Raw genomic sequence first — 27,249 nt, 5'->3', positions numbered from 1 at the left:
AACCGCCTTTTGGCAAACCCTCCTCTCGGCACTTGGGAGTTTTGGACCCAGCAGCATATCACATCATCACACATGCTGCTTTTTTTTTTTCCCCCCATAAAATATTTGTTCCTTCTACCCACGATCTTTTTATGGAACCCACTGATACCTTTTTTGTCTGTCTTGAATAGAAGCTGAGTGTTGAACCTGCGTGCTATTAGTCTAGCGTGACTGTTTTATCTCCTCTTCAGACGCAGCTTTTATTTTTATTAATGCTCTTCTCAGTGTGGGGCTGTTGCCTTCAGAGTCTGGCATGTTTATGTCCTAGAGGAGAACTCTCAATATGTGGCTTGTTCACTTCTGAAGAAAGGATAAATCTATTCTTCAACGCTGTAAACTCAACTCTTCTCTTGGAAAAGCACATTCATTTCTAGACTCACAGAAGAGTCATCTCTGCTCCTTCATGTTGCTTCCAGGTAGCTGCTGCCTGTGTGTATATTCTGGAGATCTTCCCTTCCTAAATCCCCTGTGACATGTAGCTGTGTCCCACAGATACATCTGCTGCAGATACAGCAGCTGAAACTCTCATCATTGCTTTTCTCTTTGTTGATCCGGTCTCTGCCCTGGCAGGGCTCTGGCTGCAGCTGAAGTCCCTCGCTGGAATTCCCCTTTCCCTGAAGTGCACTAGCGCATAAACGGTCCTCCACACACGGCCAGCTGGAGCAAAGAGCATCTTTTGCGTCAAGCTGTAAAATTCACTGTTACTATGTATTTAGTCAGAATTAGACATCTCCCCTTCCCGTCCCTGGGTCAGGCTAACAAGTGACTGCTGAAGTCCCACGATGCACAGACAACATTTCAGTTCTGGTTTTCCCCTCTCGGTGCCATTTAACATGCAAACATGTGGCTCCACAGCTGGAAAGGGGACATTCCCCCTCCCCGAATCAATCGTTTGTACACCTGAATTTCAACTGTATACAGAATATTAGAGACTGATGTGTTGTCCCTAAGAAATTACATCCTTTTCTCTGGAACCCATTTTAATCCCTCAATAGCATACCTTGCCCGTCTTCCCATCGCAGAGGTGTCAGCATGGGCCATCAGCCAGAAGGTGCTGGGGAAGGGATGGACTTGATTACTGTTTGAGACAAGAAGTTTGTATCAAATCCCTCTTTTCTCCACTTTGTTCCACACATTTTTGTCTTTGATGGAGGCCAGTCGGGCTGACCACCGATCACACCAATAGTGCAATTCCAGCAGTGGTTTCTGCCTGTGGAAATAAATGCCGTGTGCGCATTGCCTGGGTGCGGGTAGAGAAAAGACGGTACGCGGTGGTGTAAGAAGAGTGTTAAGAAAACCAGCACTGCTTCAGACACCTTCATTTAGGCAAGTGCCGACATGACTACCTAAAATTTCTTTTCCCACCTTCTGCAGGGATCCATCCAAGGCTGCAGATCTGTGTGGATACCTGGCTACCGCTGTGGGTCACAGTGCAGCAGCCATCATTTCCAGTCTTCCTGCCTCCTGTGGTCAGTTCTGCAGTGCTCGGTGACTGGACTCGAGGCACCCCCAACCTGTGCTGGGAGTCACGAAGCCCCTTCATCCTGCGTTGGCTTCTGAAACCAGGGCCAGGCCCGAAGGGCTGCCCTGCAGACGGGGGTCAGAGTGCTGGAAAGCCCAATTCAAACAATTTAGAAACTTCAGGAACTAAATCCTGGAGCACTGTGGGCTTCAGTTTAAGACCAGGAACAGATGGAACCAAAACCTTGCCTCTCCTTCAGATCAGTTGCCTTCCTGGTGCCGTACGTGACCACCACTGACGCAGGAGGGCACATATTAGTCTGCTCCTTATGAGGCGAAGAAAGTGCCCATCAAGCAGATTAAATGTGGCACAACAAACACAATCCTAATGTCTTGATGGATGGTACAGGCAGGCTTTAAATAAAAGGTAGGGTAACTAATTTGGTTTTTTTCCTATTTTATAATTAAACTAATGTAGAGGCCATAAGCTATTCTTATTAAAGAATTAGGATCTGAACAACCTAGGGAGATGTACTTTGTTGCTTTGTTCTAAAAAAGAAAAAAAAAAAGCAGAATGGGATGGGAAGGACTTGTTTGTTTGTTTGTTTTAGTTTAGCCTCTGACAATCTAGGATGGACAAGAGGAGGGGTGAAAGGGATGGCTAACCCCAACAGACCCTGCTGCTGGGGATGTTCTGCCCTCATCATCTTCCCTGATTAGGAATGTGCAAGGGATGCTCACAGAAGAACCCACCCTGAAGCAAGCAACAAATCTCTTGCTTATTTAGTTTGACAAAAATCAAACCCTAACCTAATCAAGTTCGCAGTATCTACATGGGGTTGAAATCTAAGGCCCCGTGGCACAGCAGGCACCACCATCTCTGCAGCAACCTCCAGCCACCTGTTCCCAAGGTCACAATTCCAGCAGGAAATAAAATACAAATCCTCAAGCAGATCTTGTATTTTAGGCACAGGTCACCCAGGGACGGGGGTTTCCATTTCTTGAAAATTTTCAAGCAATGATGTGGTAGTTTCCAGAACATCATGCTATAATTCTATTGCATTCTTAATCCTGATGCTAGATTTTCTTGTCAGGACCACAAAGGTCTCCTCTGGCCCCTACAGTCCACAACATGACAACTTTCCCTTGGTCCTGTACTGAATCATCAGGCTAAACTTAACTGCATCGTATTTCCTCTAGCACTTTTTGTTAGACAGCAATTCATTCAATGGGGGGGGGGGGAAAAAAAAAAGGGATACTGGGAGAGAAACTTCTGTAAACATTTTCAGCTACATCAAAACACTGTGCAAGCTCTTTGTATTTCAGGTTTGTTCATCTGCCCCTTTTGAAAGGGAATTACAGATCAGTGATGTACATGTGGTCAAGGTCGTCTTCGCCCACCAACACCACTTTTAGACAAATCATCTGTGCCAGGCTGAAAATTCTTTTTAACAGTTAAAAAACCAACGTGAGACTAAAAAGCACGCTCAATGTTCAAAAAACAAACTCCAAACCCACCCCCCTGGGACACCAGAATTCTTGCACAGTTCTGATTCACCACACAAATCCACCACGTCGGTAGCCGCTACATATGGCTTAAAGGCTCTGCCCAACGCCCTGTAGCTGCTCATGGGAAAGGTCTCAAACCATCAGGAAAAAAAAAAATCTACCAGCAAATTCTTCTTGATGATGAACGGAGGGAATACCAATACTGCCACGGTTTTGGTGATGGCAGGATGTCATAAGGATAGCGCTTACCCTGATACACAGATCTTCTAGACCTCCCATCTTCCAGGGCTCCAGAAGTTCCACTTCTTAGCAGGCCACAGAACCACCCCACTGTCGCCAGGCCACTTCCAAAGCTATGTTCTGCGTGAGCAATTGTTCCCCAAAGGATTTCAGGTGCAGCCCCACGTGGAGCACCTCACGGGCTTAAACAAACCACCTCACCTCCTCAGAGATCCTGTACCTTCCAAGGCAGCACTGCTCCGCCACCACCTGCACTGCCCCGATACCCACCAGGCTACGGTCCCTAAACAGTCTTTGATAGAACTGTAACCAGTCCAGAACCTTCCTTATTCTTCAGGCTTTCAGCCTCAATGCAAGCAGCAGCGGCTGAAGGGAGCCTGCCCACGGCCAGGCAGACGCTCTGGGGGCCACCAGGACACGCTTGCAGAGCCAGCGGCAGCGCACGCCGCAAGGCAAGTTTCTCCTTCCGAAGCCAAAGGAGCTGCCCCTGCCTGAATTCCCCATTCCTGCCCCTGCCAAACCACAAATCATCATTTCAAACCTTTTTATTTTAATCCTGTTAATTCACCTAACAGGCAGGTCACTTCAGTTTTGGAAAAGCTCTGCAAAAAAAACTTTAAAAGGTCTGTGTTTGGGGTTTTTTTTTGGTATGCAAAATGTTTTGCTCTGCCTTCTCCTTCCAAAGCTGAATATACAAGTAAGAAAATATCACTGATTTTGCTTTTTTTTTTTTTAAAGATGCATTTCTCTTGAATAAGAGAACCCATCAATGCAATCAATATGGATCCAGAGGGAAATGAAACTGCAGTTCAAGCTCTCTAAAAACACCAACATTTAATTTTATAACATAACCAGGGGTTTATTCCACAATATAAACTGCAACATTTGATACAAGCTACCCAAAAAAGGAGAAAGCCAAAATACAGCTGTGGCAATTACTTTACAGACCTTTTTTTTTTTCCTGTCTTCTACATCACTGGGCCATCAGTGACACTAGGATCTAACATTTGCTTTCTGTACATCAACCAATGCTAGAAGCAACACGCTGTTCAGAATTGTCATTCCAGTCACTGAAACCAGACATAGAAGTTATTGCTCAGATAAATAAACCTAGCCTACGAAAAACAAAGTGGAAAAAACCTAAAGTCTCCAAGGAGTTAAACAGAGTAAACAGGGATTTCCTCACAAGAGGATTTATTGGAAAATTCGTGGTGCAGGTTGTTTTGCACCTAACCCAAGCTGAATTAAATACGCCGGTAGATCCCAGAGAGGTAATTTAACGCTGTACAATAAAAGGTGCATGTTTCAAATGCCTTCCAAATTGGTGGAAACCCCTGCTAAACAGTCAGCATCTCAAACCTCAACAACCACAAACAGATCAAGGGAAAATACAAAAGTGTCAAAAACTGTTTTGAGTTCTGGAAAATGATCCCATAAGGATAGAAGTAGCACCATTTGCAATCTGGTTCTTAAACCAGCCCCTGTGGCTTTATTGGAAAACTGATAACCTTCTTTATTCAAGTCCTGAAGGGTTTATGGGGAGTTTTACTTCCGATATTGAGAGTCCTTCCCAGTGCAGCTGATGCAGATGTAGTCCTCCTTCTCTGCCATTTCTGGAGAGATGCCCACACACACCTGGTGGAACCACTGGTTGCAGCTGCCATCGCACTGGACCCAATCCACCTAATGGGGAACAGACACACTGGTGTTCAGCGAAGGACCAAGCCAACACACAGAGCATTAAGTCATTTTGGGGATTAATCCATCTGAGTGAGAAATGTCCTGTTCTATGACCTGGTTAGTGCTGGATATTCAACCGTGCTCACTGTTCTCTGGACTCCTGCAGTCCAGCTCCTCTGAAGGAGAGAGGAGGGCACACTTCCCTTATCCCTCTCCTGTTGCTCTCCCACTGATAGCATGATTATGGAAGGCAACTTCACCACAGGCTCACAGGCATCAGATGTCCCTCATCTCCACTCTCCAGTCAGGATGGACTCCAGTCAGCCCCACGGCACTGCCCCCATCCACAGAAAGGCTGCAACCCACAAAATCTACCTACATCTCTACTTCAAGGGCAGAGATGAGTGCAGTGTCTGCACAGCCCATCTCCCGATTCCATGCAGACGTTTAGATGTTCACCTGCCTTCCCCAGTCCCAGCTGCATGGCTGCTCTGGGAGGAGATGAGAAGGGTCATTAACTAGATGTGTCCCTGCAGCAGCAGACACTGTCTCTGGGTTCTCAAGTGCCTCATGCTCTCTTTTTAACTAGTATTTCGGCAAACAGTTTCAGGGCAGCCAAACGCCCCAGATCCCAGCATTCAGACCACCACAGGAGGTCTGCTTCTACTGACCTCATCTCCCTCAGGCTGCAGACAATTCACAGCAGGGCAGATGGCATCGTCATCCTCCGAGTCCTCCTGCTCAGAGAATGACACATCTGAGGGAAGCAAGTGGCTTTCACTGGAACGCTGCATCTCAAAGAGACGCTCCCGCTCTCTCTCCAGTTTGTTAGTACAGAGATCCTTTGAGTGATTCAGTTTTAGTTTCTTCTTCTTGGGTGTTCTCATCTTTTTTACTCTTGCTCTCTTCTCATCACAGAAGCTCTCTCTCTCAAAACGACGCTTTAGTTTTCTCTCCATGTAACTAATTCCATCCTTTTTTCCTCGGCAACACTCATTCTGTTGGAAAGATATTTTGGCAAAATTTTAAGCATGCAACTAACACTCATTATCCTGTTGTTCCAAACCCTGCTTTTAGAAATAGGCTTAAGTAAGAGAGCAGCATTTGACAGAGCACTGCCTTTTCACCAGAAGTGGGATGCATGAGAGAAGCAAAGGATAGGATAGGGTCACACCCCAGTAACAGAACTTATAGAAAAAAGGATTCTCCTTTCCTTCCCCTGAGTCCACTGCTTCAAAGGCAGCTCTCTCTGAAAGCCTCTACAATACAGGACAAGAGACAAACGAGGATAGGTGTATTTAGGTCCTGGTTGTCCCACAACAATTTAAAATACAGAGTGACCACAAAAACCAGATTCAAACTGCAAAAACATATTAGGCCACAAGTTTATTCAATAGTTTGTAACAGATTTGTTAAGTTATTGACTTCCTGACTCCTTTTGAATGAGGAAAATGTATTTTCATGGAAGTACAGCCACACAGACAAACCTCTTTGTAAAGCTTATGGGTTCAGGCAGAGCCTCCACGCCGAAGTGACCCCAAGCTCACTGCTGCTGTCAGACACTTGCCTTTTCATTTGTCGGTCCAACGGATGACCTCTGCTCTGTCTGCAAAACAGGGCTTTGCTTTGTGAATAGGATCTGGTACAGCTCCTGTATTTCCGGCAGAGAAACCTGTAGCAGCTGGGCTTCCATCATCAGCTCATCCAGCTCTGTGCTAATGACTATTATGAAAGACGGAGAGAGGAGAAAAGGAATTCTTCAGTGTCAGCACTAATGAGAACTGCACAGATAATGAAAATTCTTCTCTGGTAGCACATTTGAAAAAAAAAAACAAACAAAAAAACCCCAAACCCACAGAAAACCAAACCACAACTGCAACAGACTTTAAATCTGCAACTGTATGAATTAACTCTTATCTGTTCCCTCTTCATCGCTCACTTTTAACAGCAGGGTTAAAAAGATAAAGGCTTGCACAGACGTTACTGCACTTGGCTCAGCATCCTTCCTGGCTTGCGTTTTTTACTGATTTGAGCATAAGCAATTGCCATCATTTTTGGCCATTTCTCCTGCTTCTGAAGCTACAAGAAGCATGATGATCCCCTCGCTATGTAATAAGTGGGTAAGGTGAACAAACTGAGTGAAATCGTAAGTGAAGCAGAGAGAGGAGAGGAGGAAGAGCCAAGAGGACAAGGCTTGCAACTGAGTCCTGCTGTACAGTCATCACCCAGCGCTGCTATCGAGCTTCAGAACTTGCACTGGGCTTTTCAAACAGTCACAGCTAGGGGAGACTGAAACCACTGTGTAAGTAACAGCTTTTTAATATAGTGTTCAGTACAACTCAAATATAGCCTGAAAAATAAACCCTGCAGAACAAAGGCCTGCCTTGTTGGATTTTAACTGTAACATTAAACTGAAGCGTTTTGTGTAATATTAGTACAGACTAAGCTGCACTAACTTGAAAACATGAAGATAAGACTAGACCTGTGTCCCTGGATCATTATGCATCAGGAGGAAAGAATTTCTTTTACAGTTGTAAAATGATGCAATTTATAGCGTGTCAGTGTTAGTCCAAAAAACACGTCTGAGTTAGGGAGCATGGAAAACCTGCACAGAGCGACCTGGAGCACAGCAGCAGCCGCAGCACCTATGAAAACTTAAGTGTCTGTGACAGTTACGCAGCTGCAAAACTTACATTGACTCGTGTCCTGTGGATTAAGTCCCCCATGGCCTCCAGCACTACTTATTCCCATCCACTTCCTACAATTTCAATGGTCTCTCCCCTCCCCCTCCTGCAGCCCACGTGGCTGGCTGCAGCACGTTGTCAAGTTGGAAGAGGCCAGTTCTCAACTGATACCTCTTGTCCTATCACACCACGTCGTTTCATTACATGTGGGAATCTGTATTGTTGAGAAATTTACCCCTTTGCCAAAGCTGGAGACATTAAGTTCCAAAGCTGCTGAGGGGATGGAGAAGCAACCAGATGCAGAGTGCAGCCACGTGCCTCCCTGCCTCAGCCATCTCCTGTTGGCCAGGACACACTCTCTTCTCCACCACCAAACACGGGAGAAAGGAAGGGGGGGAAACCCACCACAAAGTAACGATTACAAACCATGAAGTGGGATGCAGTGCTGTCCTGTAGAAAATGGAGAATGTAAATATATGGTTCTGTTATCCCAGTCATGAGGCATGGAGAATGACATTGCTCCAATTGTCTGGGAAACCTAGAAAACAAAGCGCATCGATATTTTCACTAAACGTAGTTTTGAAGTGTCAAATAACTGCAATAGAATCAATACTTGTTTCTCCTACAATTGCTTAAATCTTATATTCCTAGAAACTGTTCAATCTAGTAAACCCAAATCCTTCATCCTACACTGGAAACAGGCAAAACCAACTTTACTGCCAGAATTCTTAGGTATAAATTATCATTTCCACAGAGCTCAGGAACCGGCCCTGGCACAGGCAGTCACTGCAGGATAAGCCCGGACTGGGAAGCGAGGGCTTCACCTCTAGGATTGACTCACGGTAAAATATTAGTTTCCTCCTTTTGTTCACAATAAAAGAAGTGATTGCTCACTACCTTGCTCTGCTGAAACGCCAAACTGCTTGGAAGACTTCTCCTTACCCCAGCACGCACAGCAGACATGCCAACGGCAAAACGTGTGCTTACATATGCAAAGGCCACTCACACAAGCCAGCAAGTGTCAGTTTTGGACTCATGAGTGTCAGAAAGGTGTCTCACCAGATGCTTTCCAAAATACCCACTACCTCACTAATTCAAGTGTCTGGACCCTTTCAAAAATCTGGCTCTCATCAGTTCTCACAACTGTTTTTCAAGTGAATTTTCCCCAACTCATCTAAATGCTCCACATTCTTCACTTTGGCCAGTGCCAAAGCAGCCCAACTCCAGCAGTTACTGCTACGCACTTCTCTGGAGGAAGGAGAGTGTTGGATCACCCCAGATTACAGGGAAAATAGAACTGTTACACGACAGGACAGCAATGCCGAGACACTGAATTCACCAAAAAAACACCTCAAATCCCCTTGAGACCAGAGTTTCAGCTTGGCTGCTGTGCTGAGATGGCTCTGGAGGCCACCTCTGAGCCACCCCAGTGCCACTGTCTCCAGGAAGGCTCCGTGGCCCAGGCACAGCAAGGGACCAGAGCTGGTGCTTGTGGTCAGACGCTCTTGCACTGAGCTTCCCAGGGACTTCTGATTTGGGAAATGCAGTCACAGGACCTGAACTAGCTCTGCTAGTTACCTTGATTTAGAGATTTACTGACTTGAGCTCTACACCAAAAAAAAAAAACCCCGGTGAGACTGTTTTCAGGTTGGAGGAACCCCACAGCACCTCACTGAGCTAATAAAACTAAACTTACTGTTTCCATTTCTGGCCCAAACATCAACTTACATGCTCAAAATCTTGTCCGGCTTTTTTGAGTTACACTAGTAGGTCTAGCAAAAATATATTTTTGAAGCTGAGTTATCAGGAAAACTCTCTTAGATGCCTAAATATGGTTTTGATTTCTAAAACTAGGTTTGCCTGTTTGAAAAATTTGGTCAACACAAGCAACTTGGTACAGCTGAGTTACCTGAGAAGCAGCTACAATACCTCGTCAAGCACATGTGGCACATTCTGTATTTTATCATAACTGAGCGTGAAAACACAAACACACAGGCTAACTGTATAACAGGGTTGGACTAGCAAAATTAAGGTGTTTCAATCAAAAAGTAAAAGCAATAGAGTGCATTTCATTTTGGGGTGCTCTATGTTTTTTTGTGCTGCACAGACCTGTTGTCTCAGATTTTTTCTGCATTTATCATCTCATGAAAGCTAGAAATGCTTAACCCATTTCCCACTTTCCCCACGCTTTTTGCTGAAAGGTCTTTACTGGAGGACATGTGAAACTCCCTCATGACCACATCTGAAACTGTTGCTGTAGCTTAACTCAGTAATGTTAGCAAAATATTCAGCTTGGGAGTTGTAGTGTAAGTGATAAGAGGAGGAGCAGTAATGGATGAAAATACCCTGTTGAAAACCACCTCATCTGAGAGCTAAGCTGGTAACAGACTGGACAGTTCGTGCCTCTGTTACTAATTCTGAAGATTTAACACTATATTGAAATACTTGTAAAAACAGAATATAAAGACTAATTGAATACTAAGCACTCCAGAAACAATACTTCAGCAGCTGTCATTAATAGCATCACTTGAGAGTGCAGGAGCTGGGAGGAGAAGGGGAAATAGGCCCTTCAGGAGTCATTGTTCCCAGGACTCCAGCAGCAGGAGAACATGAAGCTGTTGCTGGAGGACACTCATACCCTGGCTGTCACGGCAGAACCCAAACTCCTCATATCAGTAAAGTGACACACAAACAGCCTGCCTTGCCAGTGTTTGTATATGGGCGCCACGAGCTCAGAGAGGTGTTAGAGACTGTTCTCGCTGACCGCACACCACCCGCTGCAAGGAAATGCAGCTCAGCCTCACCTTGTTTGTCTCTGGCAACTGGCCTGCTGTGGCTTGCCATCTGTTGTACAATAATCCTGAGCCAACTTTGTCTTGTATGAGTTTTAGATTCCCTGAATATAACATTTGTTGCGCTCTGTGCTGCCAGTTCACAGTTCTCTCGATCATATACCGTAAGGCATCCCCCTCGGGAAGCCTCACACGGATACGCTGCAAGGAGGCCAGCAATGGCAAGATCTTTTCTAAAGGTGGCTTTTCTGATCGATGACAGTGTGGACAGAGCCACACACGAGGTCCCTGCAAAACGTTGGGCACAGAAACGCAGCCGGTATGGAAGAACCCTCTGCAGAGTTCACACTGTATCATGGGAGCAGCCGGCTCCTCCTGGCACAGACAGACTTTCAGTTCTGCATCCTCTTCACTAGACAGCACCTTCAATTCGTTTACTGCTCGCAGAGAACGCAACGCTTCCATCTCCTTCAATCGGGCTTCCCCAAGCGTAGCCATCTAAAAGGGAGTTCAAAGAAAGGAGCGTAACTCAAAAGGAACATCACTCATTAGAAGCAGGGTGACCGCTGCACAATCACACTCTTTAAAATACACCAGGGAGTATTTCAGATCTTTGAGGAGCTCCTCACCCCCATATGCCTTTCAAGGCTTTGAATGTTTGAAGCAAAGCTGTTATGAGAACGTGCAGCAACATGACTTCAGTCTCCTTCCATTTTCTCATCAGGCTGAAATACAAAGCTCATTCCTTTGCAAAAAGTAACCTCCTCCCTCCCTCCTTCCTCTCTGTTCCAAATCCTTTGTGTTTTGTACTACAAAAACATTACCTTCATATTAAAGCAGCTTAAATTCTGAAACAAGTACAGATTTGGCTTGCAGGTACTTCTCTGTGAACAACGTCTCTCAAGTATGTAGCCTGACACCGTATAACCTTAAAACACAGCTGGGCAGTTTTCAGAAGGTCAAATGCATCTCTTGATACCCACCTTGCACTCCCCAAGTGCATCGGGCTGTACCCTGACCTGTGTGCTCACTCTGGGGTTTGTAACCACCCTGTGAAATTCAGGTGTACCCCTGAATGTGGCATTTGCCCTTTCTGCACCTGCTCATGATCCTTTTTTTCAGGACTCTTTCGCATTAGCTGCTATTGAAGATAGCAATATAGTTCAGTTTCATGAAGGTCAATAGCTTTTATGGAACTGCTGCAGGTGCCGAGCCCTGCAGCTACAGCACTGGGCTGGGAAAGCATCCAAACCTTCACCGTAAGGAGATTCCTCTTCCCCTCACATGTCAGAAGCAAAACCTGCCACACTAAATGAATGCATTTTCCTGGGTGCAGTCCATGTGAGTGTCCTTCTCTTTCAATACCCCAACCCTTAATGAAATACTGTCTAATCAGAGAAGAAGGGTGTGTGGTTCAAGGGACCCGGTCTCTTCTCCATACATCACTCACAGGGACACAGTCTGGAAGTCTGGCTTTTCAGACAAGGGAGGCCAAAACCAAGCACTGAACCTACAGGATTCAAGCAGTTTCTGGAGGTTAAAACTTAAATGTCCCACACTTCAAACCCCACCTGGTCTGGTGCTCCTTGTTAATCATGGGACATTGTTTAATCTGACCATGGTGAAGGCTCTGAAATAGGTCTTTTGGGATGAAGCACTACACCACCACCAAAGTCTGCATCATCCAGAACTAGTGTTTTATTGACTCCATAATGCATGAGGTTTTCTTTAATTATTTATGGTGTTTGTTTTAATTATAAATGGCATTGGGTTATTGTGTTCTTTGAAAGGATTAGACTTGGGAAACCCCTATCCTATCTTTAATAAGGTTTTGGTATGGTGGTGGAAAATAGATCTCAATTTTTTATTTGCCTATGCTTTGTTAGCCTGCAGGCATTGCCTGGTAAACTGTAAGGCTACTTCATGCACAAAGGCAACGAATTTTTTCCACTAAAAGCAATTTTGGGAAGTCTAAAGCAAGCACAGAAAAGCATGGTGGAAGAAGTCCTTCTGCACAACAGCCCAGCAAGCAGAAAAGAGTGGGAGGTAACATTTCTACATGAGAGGCAAACATAAACAAAGATTTAAAGAACTGAGAAGAAACTCCAGGTCAAAAAAAAAAAAAAGCTTAAAGCACATACCGCAGATGCAGTATCTTTGCTCTCAGAGAGCGCTCTTTCTAAGTCACTCAGAGTCTCTAGCTTAGCACTTTTCTTCTTTCCACTTGGCACGGGCTCCTTCAGCTTCTTCTGCTTTCTCTTCAGATTCAGTATTCCAATATCACACCGGGGACATAACACCTGATGGAGAGAAAAGCCTCCATCAAATGTTGCCTGCAACATTTTGGATGCATTCATCCTGCCCTAGGGACAGCCATGACTGATTAGAACAGGGATTCCTGCTGTTTCTTCCACCAAAGGTCTGGGGGACTAGGATGAGGTTATCTGGAAGATGGGGAGAGGTTAAAGATTCAATTTTATAAAACAGCAGATCACAAAGACCTCCACGTTTCACTCAGGGTGCTGGCGTACAGACAGCCAATACACTGAACAGCCTCCGTGTGACTCAAGCTGGAAGCCCTGGCAAACAGCAGAGGATCCAGGGGCTGCCCTGCACTCCTGTCTGTCCTAACGGAGAGAGGAGGGCTGGGGGTGTAAGGGGGGCTCAGCGTAGCCTGGAGAGTGTGGATTGCTCAGGAAGCTGCTCACTCAGAGCAGCACAGCCCAGAGGGCCAGCCAAGGCAGCTACAGGCTCACCCTTACACAGCTACACCCACAGTGGCCTGGGACCTACGCTCCGTGGCTGCAGCCTGACGCACTGAAGGAGATTCAGTGCCAAATGTCAATACTCCCAAATTCATACTGAAAATGTAAAATTGTGGCACAGCATGCTCTCGTTAGCCGCTGATTAAAAAGAACAGAGAAGTATAGCTAAATCTTAAGCATTTTACAAGTAAAATGATCATTAAAAGTATACGTCAACCTAAGAAAAATTATGTTAAAACTAGTAAGGTAATCCTAAAGCAGTCCTGCAAATATACTTTATATTTACTGCTACATCACGAGTTAATACTGTAACTCTGATGTGCTTTTGCGGTGGTATGGATGGTTTTCTCCAGAGCCGAGAAGTCTTACCTCCAAAAGTGAGTAAGGGGAGTTCTCGCACAGAAACGTGTTAGCTGCACACTCCTTCCACGCTTGAACTTCTGACACCAAGGACTCCAGCCTCGGCAGGTAGTCCAGATGCACCGGAATAGACCGGCCTCTCACGACAAGCTCTGCTAGCGTGTCCAGTACAGGCACACGTCCTCCGACCTGTTTGATTAGAAATTAAGAAATATCTGATGTGTATAAAACATACCACTTCCTTGAATCCCAGCAAGTCATTTCGATTAACTAAAGGTAGAGCTTGTAAAAGCAAACAGACACTTTGGTCACTTCCACAGCCGTCATCCTAAGACTCGTGCTTCTCATTCTGTGCTTAAGGACAGAGAAAACTAATAGAACACGTGGGGGGGGGGGGGGGGGGGTGGGCAGCACATGAGAGCCAACAGTGTAAGCAGACCTCCAATCTAACAATCTGCATTTGCAACGTAAAATCAAAATAATTTTGAAATAGGCCCAGAAGGCAAGTCTAACCCCACCCCTGCCACACGCCAAGAGCAAGGAACCATCTCAAGGACGCACGGTGGGTTTGAAGGCGAGATGTTGGCTCGCCCAGCTGCGTGTGCCTAAGGCAGCCCAGCCACCAGGAGCCCGGCAGCCACGCAGCACCCAGAGGGAATTTCTGCAACAGGCAGTGACATGGGACTCCGGAACTATTCATCCCCAACAATCCCAGCATCTCCAGCAGCGAACCTCAAAGCACTGATACCAAGACCTGCCTACAAGTCACAACAGCTGTGGGCATTTACTAAAATCCTCGCAGAACCAAAGCAAAAATTCTTGGCACATACAGACACATTTTTCCATATTCAGGAGGCAGCATTTCAGAATCCAAACCAAGAAATTAGCAAATGCCAAGAACAATTCGCTTAAATCCTCTCAAGATAGCCCTCAAACAAACGCTAGTATTACATGGACTTTATTTCTTCAAAATTTTGAAGCCCAGGAAAACTACTGTTTTTAATAAAAGCCTCTTGAACTCAAAAGGAGTTTATTAAAATAATTTAGGTCAGATAGGTCCGCAAATCCTAGTAAGGCAGATGGGAATTTACTTTCTGGAAAAAACATGAGGACAACCTAAAATACAAGAAAAATATTTGGCAACTTATATCCAAATGCGAATCAGGGCTATCCCTGTTGCACCCCCTCCCAAACTGTGCATCCCACTGATCCCTGGCTCGGGTGCACACGAGGCTGAGCCACAAACACTTCCAAGGGTCAGGCCCAGGCTACGTTTACTCACTTGGGCTTGAACTAGTGCAGTGTCCAGTTGCACGAGCAATCGTGCTGACATGGGGGGAAGTGGGAAGAGAGAAGAGGGGAGAGTTAAGATGCCATTGAACTGTGAAAGAAGCAAAGAACCTAAAAAAAGGGTAAAGGAAACTGGATCCAGAGATAACACTGTCTGAAAGTTAAAAAGAGAAAGAAAAAAATTGATTGGGAAGTGCCAGGAGCCAAGGTGAAAACCCGTACAGGTCTTTATCAGGCTCCTGTTTTCATTCTCTGCCATCAACTTTTTGCGGAGTTGAAGACTTATTTCAGACTTGTGACCATGGAAATGGAAATCACAGAAAGCTGGAAGGAACCTTAAAAGTAGAAGAGGATGGAGGGAAGAGAGAAGGAAGAAATCAAGTAACTTCCACCTCAAAATTCAGACAGAACTACTGCAAAATTACAAGTATTTTAACCTATGAAATCAAAGGCTGACCCATACAGCAGCAGAACAAGAAACAGCCTTGAGACTGGCCATGCTCAATGGCTAACAATACCTCTCAATCACAGGATGTCTGAAACATCACTAACGATACAGATGTGGAAACAGCAAATTAATTCTATGGGGCCTCAGAAGAGGCAATTCCGCCACCAGAAAGTATTAATGTCCTTGTGTCATCCAACCTTGGCGTGACACTACCTGCAGTACAGTACATGAGATACGCTCCAGAAAGGTGCATTCAAAACTGGAGAAAATACAAGGACAGGAGACTTGTCTGATGAGGAATATTCCTGGATCAGGAAATCTGTGGGTTTGTTGCTTTTCTTTAGCAGATGCTAGAGGAAGGTTATTTGTTTAGTCAAGCAAATGAAGGCTGTGAAAAAATACTATTGCTGACTTTGACATATTTCAGGGGGGTTGTTTATTCAGGAGTCAGCAAGCAGAACTGTGTGTCACCTGCTGCATACTATCTGTTACAGGAGTGGAGCAAGATGCAGAATGGCACACAAAAACACGATTACCAGGTAACTGTTACTAAGCGACTGAGCAAAGCTTACCTTAAGGTAAAGTTCCCTAACATAATGTCTTTTTAACTTCAGATTTTTGTTAATAGTTCCTTTATAGATTTATTGCAGTCAGTTAATTGCAAAGGTGCAAGAATACAAATCAGGACCAGAAACCAAAAAGAACAGCATTCACAACAGCATAACTGCACCATGACTCAGGCAATAGATGTTACAGATCAAGCGCTCTTAATCCAGCGTGACACTGAAGCACCAAGGGCACACAACAGAGCGCAGCGTGGCTCTGTTAACACGCCAGGGGCTCCCTCAGAGCACACTTTACGTACCTGCAAAGCTTCCACCTCCTGCAGCCAGTCTTTGGCCTTCTGTACCGCATCCTTCAGTGCAACACCATTTGGGAGATAGGCTGGGATCTCCTCTATTTCTTTCACTGCTGCTACAAGACTGCTCAGTGACTGGCGTGGTCTGTGTAAACAAAACATCTCAGAATGTAAAGCACTGCAATACAGTGAGGGTTCTTCCACTCACAGGGCTTATTAAAACCTAAGGGTTATACCAAAAAATGACATTATGTCCAGTACTAGAGACACATACTGTACAACCAGGGCATCCGTAATGCAGGTATGCTTTTAAAAAATGTGTATTTGCTTGCCATAGACTGTAACTAGAAATATTCAAACATTCGGGCTTAAGGGAGATTTAACATTTATTAAACTTCTGAGTAATAGAATCTTGGATCCTCAAATGCACGCTGAGCCCTTAAGCAGCACCAGCTCAGAGATGTTATATTAGAAGGTTAAAAAAATACCTGAGGATGGCCGTTCTGTATTTCACCATTTGATTCTGACATTTTAGAAAGGTACAAACACAACTGAATCTCCATTTTGCAGGTTAAACCCAAGCTTATTCCAGTTTTATGCTCTATGTAGTTACCAGTTTAAAACTGTATAGTTACTAATGGGTAAGGAACACTCAAATGCTTTCACAATTATGAGGCTGGGGGGGAGGAATTTTAAAAAAAACCTATTAATTCTGTGGGAAGAAGCCTTGCATACAAGTTTGTGCCACCTTTCTAAACTTGAAGCAGAGTGCGCTCTCCCCCATTTTACTTTGTAAATCAGAAGGTCAAAGCAATGAGCAAGAAGATTTTTCTCAGAACAGATGTATTTGGCTTACTTCCTTCTCTCCTGCACCAACTAACCTGGAAGAAATCTCCTCCATGTTAGAAACAGTCTATGCAGTAAAATTTTACCGGTTGGTGGTATACATCTACGCTCTATCGGGACATGCATCCTCCAGTCTGACACTGGGGGAGGGAAGGAGATTGAAAGGAATGGAGAGGTGTTTTAAAACCCTCCCTCGTAGCAAAAGGAGAACTTGCACAGTGACAGTGGAGAACCACAAGCGCTGCAAGCCAACACCAACGTTTAAAATTGCTCTGTCACTCATGCCCCTTCTCTATCCCTTTCCCTTCTGGACAGCACAAGTTTTGCTTTCACGTTATGAACTGGATGATCAAAAGAGAGCCCCTTCAGATGTAAAGCCAACTATTTCCATCTCGAACAGCTTACAGAACTACAAAACGTAACACTAAGATTTAGCTTCTACCTGGCCTTTATCAGATTTCTGGCTTTGTCATCCCAGTGTTCAGATACAGTAAGGAGCTCCTGCAGCTTCGCCATTGCTTTCTCAACTGCTGGGTAGGGAGCAAGTCCAACACCTGAGTCTATAAGACGCCTCATATCATCTAGAGTGAGAGAGTTTTGGTCCGAGGAAGCCAGCTGCACGTCCTCGAGCCAGCGTGCCTGTTCCAGACGTATCCGCAACTCAGCTAGTTGGGGTAGATCAACGTCAAAGTCAAAGCTGACATCCAACAGCTCCTGAAGTTCTGCAGCACTAGGCATTTCTTCAGAAAGGAGTTTTTGGCTTTGCTGTTGAAAAGCTTCCACACGGTCAAGAAGATCCTGAAATATGCAAATACAACAATAAATCAAAAGAAAACCCACTGACAAATCTCTTCAAACATTTAAGTGCAAGCTTAAACATTTAAGTGCAAGCCTCCTGGCAAACACCACACACGCACACCATGCGCATGGCAAATTATCATGACACTGAAATCATGACACTGTGTCTTCAACACACAGTGTATCAGCATCTCCTCATACATAATGTGTCCACAAGCTTGAGGATCATCAGACAAGGGAATTCCACTCCAAACTCCTTTGAACTAAAAGACAGGTGTCAAAAAGAGGTCTCAAAAATAGCAAGGATCCCAAGGGAAATTTTAAGTGTTTCATCAGTGCTGTTTTCTGGCTTTGTTCTGGCGTGGTTAAGGCGGCTGAAGAACATCAAGCTTAAGGTTAAGGCAGCTTTGAAGAACGCTGGGAAGGGCATGGAGCTTCTGGGGTTTGTTTCCGCTGTGTTATTAAGGTTTTTGAGCTAGACCACATAGTCCCAGTAAGCCACAGGCATTTTACCCTTCCATGCAGTGCAACTCCTCTCTTTCTCTCTCCGTATGTTCAACAGCTAATTACCCTCAAAATGTACCTCAGTGGCTGTCTGCATTTCACCCAGGATAATGGAAAGCCAGAGTAACCTCACTGCAAAGGCTGGACTGATCCTGTATGTAGTCATCCTGCCCAACGCTCCTAGTACTGCCTGAAATGCTATTCCAGCAGCACATTCTCCCTTCACAGCTGACATCTTGGTATTTTGCCAACGAGGTTGTTTGCCAGGGTAGGCAATCTCACCCATAACGGAAGTAAAGCCTTTTTAGAGATACATTAAATTGTGAACTGATCGCCAGTAACCGTTGGTCATTTATATTAACAGCCTAATTTGCATGACTATATATAATTTAGGATTGTTGAGAAGGATATAAAAGAATGACCATATGTGTTTGATATTTCCCTGTTCAAGAATGCCAGATGGAGAACTATTTGCATGTCTGGCATTTCTCAACTTCTGCTTTTTAAATAGTAAGATAACTTCAGAGTTACAATGCTATAAACAAATCACTGTAAATAGGATTACATAAACTCTGATTCAAATATTCCAGCTCTGATAAAGCTTCAAAATCAAGAGTCATAAAGCTGAGCTGAACTGGCCTATTCTGATTCAAAGTCGCACAATACTGTCTGGTCACTTAGGAAATAGTTCAGGAGCTGGTCCCTGCATCTCCTGGTTCTGAGAGTCCCAAATATGCAAAGCCTTTAAGACAGGAACTGCAGCTGCCCAGAATCTGGGGGGTGGGTTTGTTTCCTTCTTGTTGTTTGTTTTTTAATCACCTCTCGGTATGATACGCAACATTTTGGCAAATTCTGAAACCAAATCTTGAATTACTTTCAACTTGTCTGAGGGTCGACCATCTGGTGAGCAAATAATCAGCATTAGCTGATGGTCGTGGGAGACAAAGCGATCTGCCTCCCCATCAGCAGCAGGCTGCTAGAACAAGCATTTCGGTAGCCTAGGCTGGTAGCTTTGGCTAGGGTTATCAGCGTTGCTTCCTGGAGCGGGTTGATAGCATGAGGAAGTCTCTAATTACAAGGCTATGAGAAAGCTGATTCTGGATGAACAAAGAAGGAAAGCAATGTGAATGGGAGAACTGTCCCTCAGAGCATTATGGAGTTTTGAACATTCTCAGATAAACACAGCTTCATTCTTAAGAGCAGACTAGTTAACTGACCCCAAATTTTTAATCTGTAGTTACCCAGGTCATCCTGCTGTTTCTTTCACATTACTTTGTACAACATGAGCATTTTGATTCCCCCGTGTGGTATAAAAATCTGCTAACCATGAACCCTGGCAGGTCAGACAGCTCCATTCTTAAGCAACTTGCGCCCAAGTTACCCAGGCCTGCCAGTTTGAACGTATTTATTCTTGGAGTAAACACTAAGATAGCGATGTGTTTGCACTGCACTGATCCTGTGACAAACGCTCACGTTCCTTCCCCTAGAGCTTTCCCAGTTACCTTCAGTAAGGGTGTCTGACTGAGGACGCAGGGCAGAGCATACAGCTGCCTCACGAACAACCGGAGCTCATTCACAGTCAGTTGATTTTGACACTTTCCTCCTCCAGAGCGGTACCTGCAATTACACACAATTCAGCTTTGTCTGATGCCACTAAGGAAATAAAATAAAATCCAAACCTCTCAAACATCTGCTTACAATTTTTTGTAACTCAAGCTTTACTCACAAATAATAGAATATTCAAAAGCATCCAAGCAGCCTGGGGCTTTACATACATGGGAAAACTTCAGTTAGCTACAGCAGAATAAGCTATTGTTGAAAATACTCTTTCATATTAAATAGTATTCTGGAACATCTACTCAGCCTTGGAAGAGCACTGGTTATTATGGAATAAAATTAGGCTTTTTTCCAGAACACAAAGCAATTGTGGATAAACTATTCAGTAATGTTGCAACAGCTATTGTAGTAAGCTCTCCCCATGCCCATAGCAAAAGGGAACAAATCCCAATTTTGAATGGGTTTTATATTTACAGGTCGTGTAGGCACTTCTGAAAAATCCTCTTTACGCTGAAATCATCATTCTCATTTTTATCTAAAAGCTTTGCATCAAATGAGTGGCTTATAAGTGTTAACAAATCGGCTAATATTAAAAACATCTCTAAACTCAAGCCAATATTAACTAGGTCTGAGAATCTTGGATAGAAAAGGAAAAAAGTCTCATACAACGCTGGCTCCAATTTCATCCACAATATGTCATTTAAACAAAAGAGGAAAACAACATGCCAGCAGGATATGCCAGCATGACTGGAATGCGAACACTACAAAATAAATTTTAATTTACCATTCTGTGTTAAAAATAGGTGTTTTTAAAGAATATGTAAGATCACATTAGGAGTTCCAAAATCCATAGCAAGCTGAACAAAATATTACTTCAAAGTCTCAGGTAAAACACAGGCTGCTTTACGTTCTACAAAGCTTTACTATTTTTTGTGGAAGTTCTGCAGTATCTTCCAGGAAGAGGCACAAGTTTTAAAAATAAATTAGTATTTATGTACATATACATATAGACACACACCCCTTAATTGCAACATTGCCTGTCACAAGATGTTTTTGATAACCAGAAATTACACAAGCCTAAAAAAAAAAAAAAACCAGCATTTGCAGGAGAAAAGCTCATGTCCATTCAGGGTTATTGATGGCAAAGATCTCCAAGCACAAGGTCTCTAAACTCTTGCAGACTGTAAGCAGCAGAAAAGGTATCCCGAGGCTTGGAGGAGGAAGGGGATGGATAGGGAAAATATCCCTTTGTACCTGTCCTGCTGTCATACTGTTCCCTTCCAGTATTCCCATCATCATCGGCTCAGGAGGTTAAGACACTTTTCCACAAGGCATGAAGTGTAATGAATATAATGCCATATGCACCACTGACAGATTTTCAGTCCCCATGCCACAAAGACAAGTGGACTGTATCTTGTTGGGTGTTACTTTGTCTGCAAATACCACTCCAATTTTTCCATTTGGGTAACATTAGAATGGATTTACTGCCCCACTGTCAAACAGAGAGGAAGAGGAGACTGAAAGCTCAGGATGCTTAACTTGTTACATGTAGTAAAGGTGAATCTCCCTGTAAAAGATGGCTCTCTTGAGAAGACAAAAAGATTACTTTCATTTTTTAAGTCTTACAGAACATCAGCATCTATCACTGGCCACTGGCATCCATCTTCAGTGACGCCATCGTGTTGCAAACACGTACAGGAACATTTACCTGGTTTGCCTTTTGCCATTAAGCAGCTGCTGTGCAACTGAGGCACATTTGTCTGCATCCTGTGTAACCAGTCTGAGGTGTCGCAGTAGATCATTGTCTGGAAACTTTTTCATTTCTGATTCTTCTATCAAAGCCTTAAAACTGATGAGACCTTTTGGGAAAGATACTAAATTAACAAAAGTCTCCCTTTGTGATGGATTTTAAATGGTACAGCTGAATAACACAACATATTACATATATTTCTATTTCAACTTCAGTTATATTTTGTGTCAAAGTGATCTACAATCTTCTCACGCAGGGACAGCTTAGCATAATTTCTGGGACTATAACAGCTAAAATACAATTCCATGTTTTAAAGTAAAATATATGATTTCTTTTGAGCGTCACATAAGACAAAAGTTGTTAAGGTTCAGAAACTAAAAAATGAAAAATTAGCCATTTAAAATTACACATTGCAGACAAAAAAGATACTTACTTTTTTTATTGTTAATTTTTGCTTCCAGAGCTTCGTTAACATTGGAAGCCCATTCGTTGTATGACTCTGCACGCATCTTCAGCGCGTTCATCATTGGATAGAGTTCCTCCAGGGTATAGCGGTACCTGCAAGCAGCACAGAATTCAAGCTCTTCAGCAAAAACCAGGGGGAGCAGGGGGGTGGAAGGGAGAGGCATCAAGATGTACTGACCCATAAAACACAAACCATCTACTACGCACCCAGGGTTATGTAATTGAGACCTACAAGCACACCACGTTCCTCCTAAGACAACTGCAATGTTGCAATTGCTTCAAAAAGCAATTTCAGCATTACAATGGAAACAACTGTGAAATTCTTAGGACAAGCTACATTCATGTATAACAAAGACGAAACAAACAACAGGAAAGGAAAGATGACAACAGGAAGGAAAGCTAACAAAAGCTAAAAATACTACTCAGCAAAGACTGGATGTAAGGGATGATGACCTTGCTGCTACAAATAAAAAAGCAAACTAACTTATGCAGCAACATCTGCTATTACAGAGCAAGAAGAGCTGAATGCTGGAAAGGAAGTCTTTGTACATGAGCGGGAAAAAAAGGCACTTTGTTTTGGGGGCACTATATTTGCAAAGGACTGAGAAAAACAGCATACCAGGACTAGCACCATTACAAAGCAGGCACTAGACTACTGCAATATCTACACATACCATAAATATCTCCAGAACACAGTATTGTTTGCCATCTAAAGCTTACCCCAATTTATATTTGTAGGTGGGACAGGAACAGAGATCCTCAACATGGTACAAGCATACCAATAATCCAGGTTTACAGGGACAATAAACAGCAGACATGAAACAGGTGGTTTTACACTTTAAGCACTGCCGCTCATCATCAGGGAACAGCTCAAAAGCCACTCTCTCCGAGTCAGTCACTCCCTGCAAAGAGTCGGTTACATCACTTCAAAGTCTAATGAAGAGGTGATTATTTCAAGCTAAAACATCAGAAGCTAAATTCATTAAAGGAATAACGAAGTTTAGAAATAAGATATTAAAACCAGATAGACAGAAATCTTGGTTAATGAAAAATCAGCTATTCTGACTAACTTACTGGAAGAAGAATCATTACTTTAAAAGAGACATTCTGAACAATATTAAAAGGCATATGATAACACAGGATGCACAACGAATGATTCTTTACCCAAGTGGTCTCTCTAAAATCAACAATGCTACTCAGGAAGGTACTACACAGAGCTCTATTGACAACACAGCACAAGTGCCAGCGTGTTTTCACACCACTCTTTCCATCATTCATTACAATATTATTTCCTACAACTCACCAGTTTATCAACCTTCTCACGCAACCTCTTCTCATCTTCAATCATAATAGCCATGTCTTTCTGAACTGTAGATGCTACCACAACATCAAGAACATCTGCTTTGGAAGCCATTTTACAGATCATCTCGTCATGAGAAAACACACAGTAACGGTTTAGCAGACGGTAATGTTCCACACACTGGCGACCCAAAGGTAACTGCACGGAAAACCGTGAAATAAATGAAGAGTTATTTTGAAAATTACATTAAGACACTTAACTTTTTTTTCTACTGAGCAAAAACTATCCAAATGAAAGGCCCAAGACAAAACCTTCTAGCAACAAATTCATAGTTCAGAATGTAAAACCGGAGAAATCAAGACTCTTGAGTTCTTGTCAAGCAGGCCGGTGTACAGCTCCGTTACAGCAGCACTGTGGATGCAGGCTGTTTCGCTGGGTTCATGGGGGGAACACACGGTCCAAAGAGACCACAGGTCAGGGGAACGAAGTCACTAAACCACGGCAATCTCAAGAATACCCAAGCTCAGAACACACAGAAGCTGGGGAAGCGTCAAAGGGAAGAGTACAGACACTTGCCCCTTCTTACCGGGAGGGATGCCCTGAAGGCAGTTGCAGGGCACGCTGGACCTTCTCAAATGATATGGCTGGTTTATGTAGGACATGAACTACGCTGCAGCAGGAGAGACTGCTGACTCCATGAACCATTAGAGTCCCTAACTAGCCCCAGGCAGCGTGAACAATTAATTCTGAGCTGGGCAGGTTACTCCTAGCTTTACTTTAAGGCTGTCACTGGCCAAGTGGATAGCGATGCTCAGGTTACAACGAGGTTACGTGTGAGTCCAGTATGAAATTCATGGAAGGACAAGAGGAAAAGCAAAACCAAACCAACTGATATCTGAACACAGTCGCAATGCAAAAAGCTTCCCTCCAGTTTTAGTCATCTACTTCTAAGTGATGTTTTCTAAATCTAGCAACATTTTTAGATGGGCTACTTTTACAAATAGCTAAGACTGTTCTTGGAGGGGGGGGGGGGAACAGAAGAGGAGTAATCTGAAATATCAGTAGCTTCAAAGGATCTTTCTAAGATCAGGCAACACTGTGTTGGACAAATTTGCTGGGAAGGAGAAATGATTACTTGTAAATTTGGAGCAACTACCCTCCATTTGTTTTTACTTAAGAAAAAAGACAAAAACCTTCATAAATTATTATAACCTAACAAGTGTCATGTGTGCCTGCCTCTGTTGTTTCAATGGGCTGAGTGAAGGTTACTGGAAATAAAGTACTGGTCTGTAAACCTCTTGTTTGAACACAAAAATGTTCTGTTCCCTTCTCATTAAGTATTCTTCCCTAAAAACCTACAGGACCTCTGCTATCCAAGAGGATGTACTCACATCAGTTGCAATTATTATTTTCTCCCCAAGAAGACTATCAAAGTCTTTAATTGTTTTTTTTTTAATGGGTGTTTAAATGTGTCATCCAGTTTAATCACAGAAGGGAAAGTAGAAAAGAAGTCCAAGTTGGCTTTGTTTTTCAGCTCTAGAAAGCACCTCCCAGAAAAATCCCAGTGCAATGAACAGAAAAATCCCATTCCAGCTCTTGATGATTTAAATGGAATTTGGGGACACAAAAAGAGTAGATTCTAGGAGCAGTGGTGCTTCTCATATTCTAGGCATGCACAGGACCGTACTTACCTCCTGCTGTAAAAGATACATCACTCAGCCCCAGTGTACAATTTCAAACTAAACCTTACGGACCAGAGAAAGCCCACAGTTCACTACAGGAAAGAAAGACCTTCAGCTTCCAGCAACAGGCTCCTTCTGATCTGTGGACTAGATTTGTGTGTCAGCAGTAAGAGCTGTACATTAGCTAGGCACAACTTTGGAACTGCAGACTTAATGAAAAACAGGTTTTGGAACGTACCCAATCAACTGTGCAAAAGTTCACAGCTTCAGCAAAATTGAAACCCTGATTGAAGCCGCTGTGGTAAGCTCTCGGAAAGGTGATCACGAACTCTCCAGCGCACTGATTGGTTCGATACACCTAGGAGAAAAGGCAGACAAGCATTAGGCCAAGCCTAAACAGAACTGAAGTCTGTGAAGCGAATACGGATTTCCAGTTCCTATTAACTTCTATGTCAACTTCAGATAGTTTTAAAACACAAGCCCAAAAATTACAACTGGCATTTGGTAACTTGTCATACAAAACCCTAGAAAGCAAAAGGGTTTCATTCAGCCATACCCGCGCTCCAAGCCATTTTAGGTCAGCTGTCTGTGCCTTTTGCACTTTGCTAGCCCTACAGGTAGCACACAGGCAAGGCTCTCTTCAATTAGCAGCTGAAGGAGAAGTGAAATTTGGAACCTAATCAAAAGTTTATACTGTTGTAAATCTAATACTTTTGGTGCTATACAATCAACACAAAAGCAGGCAGGTCTTCCTGCATCTTTCCGTTTTAGAGTCTCTCAAACCGTAGCAGGGACCTCAAATTTTGCTGCTTTTTCCAGATTTTCCTTCAAGTCCCAAGGTCAGCTAGTCAAAAGCTAATTAAGTTGTAAAGGGACATAATTCCCATGAATAATCTAGTATGGAGTATGATGGAGACTGATGAAAAATGTTTTTAAATACCTAAGAATTTAACCAGGAAAAATAAGAGGATGTGGATGACAAAGGAAGACCGGGTTTTGGCCCCTTGCCAAAACTCTGCCAAAAAAATTTGTGTCTGATTAAACAGACATATGAAGAGCTCCTGCCATTGTTTCACAGGTCGAGACTAAACTTTCCAGCTGAGATACAGAAACAGAAATACACTAAGGTGGATCTCCAGAGAAGAGTTTGCCAAGCAATTCCAAAAGCAATGACTCCACTGCCCATCTGTTCATATTGGCATGTTACACTAGACGAGGAAGATACCACACACACGGAAACTACCACACCATCTCTGTAATGAAAGTGGCTTAAATTATCAGCTTTGAAGTAGAATTCAGCGCAAATGAGAGGGTTGGGTTTGGGGGAGTAGCACAGGAGTCCAACAACATACAGGCACTCCGTGGGCCATCAAAGTATTCGGGTTCATTATGGTGACAAGTTGGTGCAAGAGATCTGGCTGAGATTCAAATAGCTCTGGAGCAAGCTTCTTCATTACATCCTCCAGCTGTTCAGCTGCATACCCTGGGGCTCCATACCACGTTTTAGGCTCCCCCCTGCAAGATTATTAAAAAAAGTTAAATATAAGCAATCTTGTAAGTTACATTTTCAGTCTTCTGCTTTAAAATACACCATTTCAAAAGAAGGGTTTATCACCAGGAAGGAATGCAAAAATTATGTACCTTCCTGAATCTTCACATTTTACACAGGTCCCTCCTCCAGAACTAAGTTTTTAACTGCCTACATTTCTGAGCACATACTTAAAAGACTGAAGAAGTTCTCAGTGAAGTTCTGCTGATTCCAGCACAACTTCAAAACAAGCTGTTTGTCTTTTACCATGAACACAAATGCCCTCTTGGATCTACCAACCACAGACAGTTCTCTGTCTTGCGCGTAACGGCCGTAAGAGCAGCATACAGTAAGTAGAAACTAAAGTTCTAAATATGCAAAAGGTATCAAGAAAAAAATAATCCACATCCAGAGTAGGAACAAAGAACTTTTAGCAACAGCTCAACCCAATGCAAGCCAGTTGAGAAAACTAAGATTACACAGACAAGTTCCAGTAGATACTATTTCAGGTTTCCAATGAAGCTGGCTCACTGCACCAAAGATGAAAATGTCTTCCAATCCCTTATGAAGAATGATGTTAGAAAGGGTATTAGGAAAGAAGATAACAGACAAGTCACCTTATCACAAGACTCCTGAAGAGATGGCAGAGTAAAGCTGACCCAACAGTGTTCTTTTTTTCCATAAACCATGAA

The 27,249-nt window shown here is 43.5% G+C and overlaps 1 protein-coding gene across 3 annotated transcripts in view; it reads right to left on the bottom strand.

Moving 5' to 3' along the window:
- Nucleotides 1–4,060: 4,060 nt before the first annotated feature.
- The window catches only part of KDM5B (lysine demethylase 5B), a 55,375-nt gene continuing 32,186 nt past the window's right edge, over nt 4,061–27,249 (bottom strand). The window contains exons 12-27 of one of the 3 annotated variants that reach the window (XM_037410275.1): nt 26,382–26,544; nt 25,268–25,387; nt 23,351–23,545; nt 22,768–22,949; nt 22,016–22,140; nt 21,541–21,691; nt 19,778–19,892; nt 17,416–17,771; nt 16,134–16,272; nt 13,540–13,719; nt 12,547–12,705; nt 10,418–10,903; nt 8,040–8,151; nt 6,497–6,651; nt 5,601–5,927; nt 4,061–4,932 (exon numbers count right to left, since the gene is read on the bottom strand). In XM_037410275.1, the coding sequence (XP_037266172.1) occupies nt 4,795–4,932; nt 5,601–5,927; nt 6,497–6,651; nt 8,040–8,151; nt 10,418–10,903; nt 12,547–12,705; nt 13,540–13,719; nt 16,134–16,272; nt 17,416–17,771; nt 19,778–19,892; nt 21,541–21,691; nt 22,016–22,140; nt 22,768–22,949; nt 23,351–23,545; nt 25,268–25,387; nt 26,382–26,544 (3,103 nt within the window). In that variant the 3' untranslated portion in view covers nt 4,061–4,794. Of the gene's footprint in view, nt 4,933–5,600; nt 5,928–6,416; nt 6,652–8,039; nt 8,152–10,417; nt 10,904–12,546; nt 12,706–13,539; nt 13,720–16,133; nt 16,273–17,415; nt 17,772–19,777; nt 19,893–21,540; nt 21,692–22,015; nt 22,141–22,767; nt 22,950–23,350; nt 23,546–25,267; nt 25,388–26,381; nt 26,545–27,249 lie in introns of those variants that run through there. The other 2 variants (XM_037410276.1, XR_005107856.1) reach the window with 2 other exon arrangements.

This window comes from Falco rusticolus, chromosome 17, assembly GCF_015220075.1.
Source record: "Falco rusticolus isolate bFalRus1 chromosome 17, bFalRus1.pri, whole genome shotgun sequence".
NCBI classification, from domain to species: Eukaryota; Metazoa; Chordata; class Aves; order Falconiformes; family Falconidae; genus Falco; species Falco rusticolus.
The sequence above is the reverse complement of the archived record's forward strand: the minus strand, read 5'-3'. Positions and strand labels throughout refer to the sequence as shown.